Consider the following 7,701-nt stretch of genomic DNA (forward strand, 5'->3'; position numbering starts at 1 on the left):
ATATATATATATATATACATATAGCTTGTGACATTGTATATAACCAGCACAGTTATTACCATGTTATTGTTTATGAGGCTTTACCAACTCTTACAGAAACTTATACACTAATGACCTGGTAAGAATATTTTATTTACATTGTACATGAGTACAACATCATATATGGATTGTGAAGAGTTATATTAATATGGCTTTCCTCTGTGTGAATGCTTTAAAATCACAGAGGGAATGGAATCAAACATTAATATATTGTGTAAAAATATGTATATATGTTTTATACTAAACAACAGTATTTTATTTGCACATCATTCCATGCTAAAGAGAATGATTTATCCAGTGCATTGAATTCAAGCACCATTGGTCCAAGTGTTCAAAATACCCAGTGTGTTATTGAATTCAAGCACTATTGGTCCAAATGTTATTCACCTATTACAATTTGTATTTTGATTCATACTCGTATGTTTTAGTTAACAGAGCCAACAAAATTTATCTAAATACTTCCAAGTCTAAAGAGGTATTTTCATTTGTCTAAGTGTTGTGTACATCCAGGTGTGTGCAACACACAGCATTAGGATGAAAATGCATCGAAAAACTGACGTCCTTTCTATAATGTAAGGTACACCATTCCCAACCACATCACCACCACTCAGCTGTCCAGTGGGCGTCTCCTCGTTTGATGCCAGAACAGTTTGTTGGTGTTGAACAGAACAGCCGAACCAGAAACTGGATATGAGTTTTGGTCCTTGTGCATCTGTTTTCATTCTTTTGTCGTCAAATGTCCAAAAGTATTCGTCTTTGAAAAAATACGTTTTTCCTAAGAAAATACAATATATCTGTATACATATTTCTGGTATTTTCATAAATGCTTGCCTACAGAAATCAAAGTCAACTTGAACGTTCTTCTGTGAGATTTTTTAATCAGGGAAACTGTTTAAAAACAAGTGGAGTTAAGCAAACATATCTTCTGATTGTTAAAGATGCACTCAAAAATGAATAATAAAAATCTTTAACCATAACTCAATGTACTATTGTAGTAACTTGTAAAAGATTATTTAAACATGGTAAAACATATTATACGTGATTTTTTAATTATTACTATAAGACTGTTTGTAGTACATTAGGATTACACAAAACCAGATTCATCAAAAAGGAGAGTAGTCACCTTTAAGCCCATAATGTCAAGGAGTCCACAGTGGTTATATTTATTTTCCTTTTTTTTTAATGGCCTTCACATCTAACATTTTAAGTTGCGAACTGCAGTATTTTAAAATCATTATATCTGATACAAGTTTTGTTTTAATGAGTAAACTTTCAATGTAAAAATAAGTAAATGATGACTTGTGGAAAAAGTAAGTAAATTTGCTTATGAAACCCCCTCCATGATCTTACTCCACCCCTAGGATTACCAAACATTAACACCACAAAATATGAAAATATTACAAAATAAGAAATCTTCCTGAGTTGCACGTACCATAATATCTTATCAAATATTCCAAAAACAATTATTGAAAACCCGTGTAAACATTTCGTTTAGCTGAATCAAACTAACTATACTGAGTATATTTGCTTTTAAGAATTTTTAAGGTTATAGAAGGCTAAGAATTGTGTTTTTGAGATCCAATACCTGCTACATCCAATCTTAGAGTAATGTTCATAAGCAATTTCCAATATTTTAAGCTACGATTGTAAGTCAATATCATAGTGTAGAAGCGATTGATTACTTATTTAATTATCATATAATTCTGTTATTATTAATTTAATAAGTAAATACATCTTGCTACCAGCAGGTATTCATTTACCATCTTCCCACTGAAGAGCTGCATCAATCCCAGCTGGAACACCCCTCCACATGATAATGCTACGAGGGTAGTCCAATTCCACTCTGCCCTCTACTTCATCAAATCTCCAGTACTGTTGCCCAGTGAATAAATATGTTTTACCATTATGGCCCCACACTAGAGCTGCATCAACATGTTGTAGGTTCGCTGGAAGCCCAAGATCTGTTAGTGGACGAGGATAGCCTGGTTCTGGAATGTTGGCATTAAACAGCCAAAATCGATTTCCTGAAAGTACACGTAAATTATTGCATATTTTAAAAACTATTTATTTTCAAAGAAAAGGGTTTTAAATGACATCAGGTTAAAGTGTTTCTTGATGTAGTGAAAAAAAAATTTTATTTATGAAACAAGTTCTTTAAAGTAGAATATATGTTTGTTTGTTTGAAGTTAAGCACAAAGCTACACAATGGGCTATCTGTGCTCTGCCCACCACGTGTATCGAAACCCGGTTTCTAGCGTTGTAAATCCGCAGACATACCGCTGTGCCAATGGGGGGCTTAGAATATATCATACAGTGATATACCAACTGGTTTTTCCATAACACAATATGTGGGATATAAAACTGTTTCTTGTGCTTCCAAGCTTCATTAATGCAGGGCCAGTTTTACCCAGTAATTATATATTTATACATAAGTATATTGACTAATGAATGAATAGAAAAAACAAACAAGTCAATAGACGGATTGTTTTAGAATATGATGCAATTCGAGTGGAATGTGATGTTGTAAAATAAAATAAAAATGTTTTAAGTCAATTAGGTTAATGAGTTAAGCTGATGTCATGCTTTCAAATGTGGTAAAAAAAAGTGTGAAACGTACCTAAAAAGAAAACAATCTTATCATCAAGTGGACGAACATACACAGCATCCACCCTGTCCAAGTCAGCAGGTAGATTATACCAAAAACGGTCAATGGCCAACGGAGGAGGAGGAGGAGATGAATCGCTGTTGTTCATTTCTTTACTGTTCAGTCTCCAGAAGTACTTGAAAAACAAAACGCTACAATGGCTTTTAGCACTAAACATTAATTCCTGATTCAAGTTATCTGTACTTAACGAGTTTGTTTGTTTGTAATTTCGCGCAAAGTTACACGAGGACTATCTGCGCTAGCCGTCCCTAATTTAGCAGTGAAAGACTAGAGGGAAGGCAGCTAGTTATCACCACCTACCGCCAACTCTTGAGCTACTCTTTTACCAACACACCAAACATGCTCGCCCTTTCAGCCGTGAGAGCGTTATTATGTGAAGATCAATCCCACTATTCGTTGGTAAAAGAGTAGCCCAAGAGTTGGCGGTGGGTGGTGATGACTAGCTGCCTTCCCTCTAGTCTTACACTGCTAAATTAGGGATGGCTAGCGCAGATAGCCCTCATGTAGCTTTGCGCGACATTCAAAAAAACAAACAGGTAATAGCTTTCCCGAACGTATAGCACATTCAAATTCCACAGAAACAGTAGTGTATGCTTGTAACAGAGCACGTGACACGAGCATACAAATACTAATATTTCAGTTTGTGGAATTGCTTTCTGGTGTAATTTTCCAGATAATGTTTAACGTTCGCTATTTTTATTCGTGGTATTAAAAACAAAACGTAGCGTCAAAAATTTTGGTAAATTAATGAAAAAAAAACACAAAAAACAACGAAACCCTAGCGATTTTTGGGAAGTGGATCTCGTCTTCTTCGAAAGTAAAAAGAGATGGTGGAATGCCTCTTTTAGTTTGTTTTGTTTGTTTGTTTTTAAATTTCGCGCAAAGCTACACGAGGGCTATCTGCGCTAGCCGTCCCTAACTTAGCAGTGTAAGACTAGAGGGAATGCAGCTAGTCATCACCACCCACCACCAACTCTTGGGCTACTCTTTTACCAACGAATAGTGGGATTGACCGTCCCATTATAACGCCCCCACGGCTGAAAGGGCGAGCATGTTTGGTGTGACGGGCATTCGAACCCGCGACCCGCAGATTGCGAGTCGAGCGCCCTAACCACCTGGCCATGCCGGGCCCCTCTTTTAGTTATTCGGTTACTTTTGTTTGGTAAACAATGGGTTAGGGCACGAGACCCACGGAATTTAAATTACATATTGTTTGTTGTATTTCTAATATTTATCTCGAGGCTACTTTAGACCTTAGTAACGTTCTTATTTTTTATATCCCATAACATACCTTTCCTTTAAAAATGAAAAGTTCTCGTCTGATAATTGATAGAGCGTCAATGGAAGAGTTGCAGGCGTCCGGAGCGAGAGGGCGTGGAGGCCTTGTGGAAGGTACCAAATTTTCATCATCTGGTGGAGGAGTAAGGTGAGAGCCATCCTCGACATATGTTGTCGTCTCATAGAGATTGGTGGTGGTGTGTTGTGTCGTAGGGATCGTGCCAGGAGGTAATGGTTCCCATTTGGGGAGTTTTCGAGCACCTGTAGAAAGCCAAGAAAGTACACTGATTATCATTTAGGATGAATAGATGAATTTTTATTCTTTCCTCCAAAAGGAATGGATGAATACATAGAAGTTTAGAAAACGTACTTTTCCCTTGGTGATCAGGATTACGTCATTCAGCTAATGTGTTTAGCTTAAACAACTGCAGCGAAATATTTTAATGTATGAATTTGAAATTGATTTTCGAACAGTTAACATTTTGGTTTCGGAAATTTTTATCTTGTATAACAGGTCTAACGCTATGACATAGAAATCATTAAAAATCTACCAAGTTTACAATTAATCGCCCCAAAACAGTTTATATAAAGCGAGGTACAATTCTTTAATGTCGTATGTAACTTGTGTTAAGATGTATTTTCTAATGTTGACCACATCATTTCATAGTTTCAGTGAAGTGGTATAAAATGAAAACCTAAAAACAATAACCTTCCCAAAACGATACTTTAAACTAAGTTGGTCAATAGATAATAATATGGGCCCGGCATGGCCAGGTGGTTAGGGAGCTCGACTCGCAATCTGAGGGTCGCAGGTTCGAATCCCCGTCACACCAAACATGCTCGCCCTTTCAGCCGTGGGGGCGTTATAATGTGACAGTCAATCCCACTATTCGTTGGTAGAAGAGTAGCCCAAAAGTTGGCGGTGGGTGGTGATGACTAGCTGCCTTCCCTCTAGTCTTATACTGCTAAATTAGGCACAGCTAGCGCAGATAGTCCTCGTGTAACTTTGCGCGAAATTCAAAAAACAAACAGATAATGATATCTCGAAATAAGAACATTGTTTGGTTGTTGAATTTCGCGCAAATCTACTCGTGGGCTGTCTGCGCTAGCCATCCCTAAATTAGAAGTGATAGGTTAGAAGGAAGGCAGCGAATCAACATCACCCATCGCCAATTACTATGCTATTCCAAGCGAATATTTGGATTAGCCGTCACATAATAACGTCCTCGTAGCTAAGAGAGAGAGAGAATGTTCGATGATGGAATACAAACCTGCGACTCGTAGATTGCGAGTTGAGTGCCCTAACCAAGAGCAAAAACAGAAACATATAATAGAAAATCCGTACCTATGACTAAACTGAAAATACATCAGTTCAATTCATACCCTGTTGGTATATTTTTAACTTATAAGGGTTTTAGATAATTCAAACTGAACGGCATCTCACGCATACGCAGTCATACAGCTTTATTGGTCAGATAAAAGGTAGATAACAAGCAGCACCCACCGCCACATGGGGTTTACTGGTTTTGACTTGTATAACACGATTGAGTATTACCCTTATATCGCACACACAGCTGAAAGTGAGGAGCGTGTACATCATCATCATTGCGGTGCCAACCTTGGACTTTCTAATACGCAGCCCTTGACGCTAACCACTAGATCACGTCTGGCTCACCCAAGAAATTTAAAACAATGGTGAACCTAGACACTAGAACTTCTCTCTCTCTCTAGAAGCAGTTTTTTATTTTAATATTTTCACTCAGATCTGAGATTCAGAACCTGTTTTGGTTGTTGTTGTTTTTTAATCTAAAGGCGGAAATACTATAATTAATTTTAAAACTGGCGCGATTGCATTACAAGTTGATAATTGACCGATGTTGTCTATTTCTTTGTCTTGCAGTTAAGCACAAAGCTACACAAAGGGCTATCTGTGCTCTAACCATCACGGGTATCGAAACCCGATTTCTAGCGGTATAATTCCGCAGACATACCGCTGTGACACTGGGGGGCACTAATGTAGTCAACTGCATTGCTATACTCCAACCCCATCCAAAACAAAAGCCTCAAAAACGTTTAAAATGTTATATTTCAAAACTCAGAATCCCCACCCTCATCGAACATCGGAAATCCGGTTTATATATTTTTTTTATCTAGAAATTAAGATCTGAAACATATATTTTGTTAATCTTTCTCGTCAACTAAAACAAGTCACAAAATAAAGCATTTGTAAAATGCAACTTATATGTAAATTTAACGTATGCTATTTCTTTATTATATAGCATGTTAGCTCGCCCATGTAATCAGACACTGTAATACACCACCACACTTCATACAATTACAGGTTAACCTGCTTAAGTAATTCATGCATCCACATCATAAAACGTGACCTGGTGAGGTCAAGTAAGGCTACGATGTCTAGCTTAGACATGTAACACCAAGTTACAGTATCTAGCTTAGACGTGTAACACCATGTTACAGCATATAGTTTGTAAGTGTAACACGATGTTATAGTATCTAGCTTAAACATGTAACACGATGTTACAGCATCTAGCTTAGACATGTAGCATCATGTTACAGTATCTAGCTTAGACGTGTAACACCATGTTACAGCATATAGTTTGGAAGTGTAACACGATGTTACAGCATCTAGCTTAGACATGTAGCATCATGTTACAGTATCTAGCTTAGACGTGTAACACCATGTTACAGCATATAGTTTGGAAGTGTAACACGATGTTATAATATCTAGCTTAAACATGTAACAACATGTTACAGCATCTAGCTTAGACATGTAGCATCAGGATACGGTATCCAGCTTTGACATATAGCGCCACGTCACAGTATCTAGCTTAGACGTGTACTACATGTTACAATATCTAGATTAGACATGTAACACAATGTTAGAGTCTAGATTAGATATATAGCACCATGTAATTGATTTTGAAATTCGTGTTTTAAATACAGCTAGCGACATCTACTTGAAATATTTACAAACATAAGTAGTCGTAACATCATTAAATAACAATTATCATACTTATTTCTGAAAAACAACTACGCTGATTTTTCATACATAAATCTAAATAGGCATAGACAAATAACACGCACACAATGAATCTACAACCGCTTACGTTATGTTAAGAGTGTTTAATTTACTTAAATATAACATTCTTAAGAAATAAAAGAAAGTTAAAATGTATATTATAGCTTCCAATAAAGAGGGTGAAACGGAATCATATACCATATAACTGTTGGACCCCAACGGCATCATCATAGGGCAGTCTCAAATCGTCGCCAATAGGCTGGTAGTAAGGAAACATCAGTGAGTCAATAACAGAACTGTGAGCTAACCCTAAAGAGTGTCCGAACTCGTGAGCTGCTACAGAGAATAGATCAACGCCTGAAAATAAAAATAAAAAAGATATTATTTGAAAATGAAGAACGATATTATATCATCTGATTGTAGTAATTCGTAGAATTAATACACTTTCGAATTTCAGTTGAATTTCATTTTTATTCAGCAGTATGAAAAAAAACTGAGACATCAAACTAAACTATTTTTTTTAATATTATTCACTTTTTATCGTTTCTTGACAACATTAATATACACAATTAATAAGAGATTTGGGGCCGTAAATCATTTCGAAATTTCTTCGCGCTAAATAAATTACGTCGCGGGTTCGAATCCCCGTCACACCAAACATGCTCGCCCTTTCAGCCGT

General features: G+C 36.6%; 1 protein-coding gene across 1 annotated transcript in view; it reads right to left on the reverse strand.

Moving 5' to 3' along the window:
• Positions 1-111: 111 nt before the first annotated feature.
• The window catches only part of LOC106459344 (matrix metalloproteinase-2-like), a 79,836-nt gene continuing 72,246 nt past the window's right edge, over positions 112-7,701 (reverse strand). The window contains exons 4-8 of the mRNA XM_013918964.2: positions 7,221-7,379; positions 3,996-4,243; positions 2,657-2,819; positions 1,800-2,063; positions 112-814 (exon numbers count right to left, since the gene is read on the reverse strand). Of these exons, the coding sequence (XP_013774418.1) occupies positions 507-814; positions 1,800-2,063; positions 2,657-2,819; positions 3,996-4,243; positions 7,221-7,379 (1,142 nt within the window). The 3' untranslated portion in view covers positions 112-506. The remainder of the gene's footprint in view (positions 815-1,799; positions 2,064-2,656; positions 2,820-3,995; positions 4,244-7,220; positions 7,380-7,701) is intronic.

Source organism: Limulus polyphemus, unplaced genomic scaffold (assembly GCF_000517525.1).
Source record: "Limulus polyphemus unplaced genomic scaffold, Limulus_polyphemus-2.1.2 Scaffold595, whole genome shotgun sequence".
Classification (NCBI taxonomy): Eukaryota; Metazoa; Arthropoda; class Merostomata; order Xiphosura; family Limulidae; genus Limulus; species Limulus polyphemus.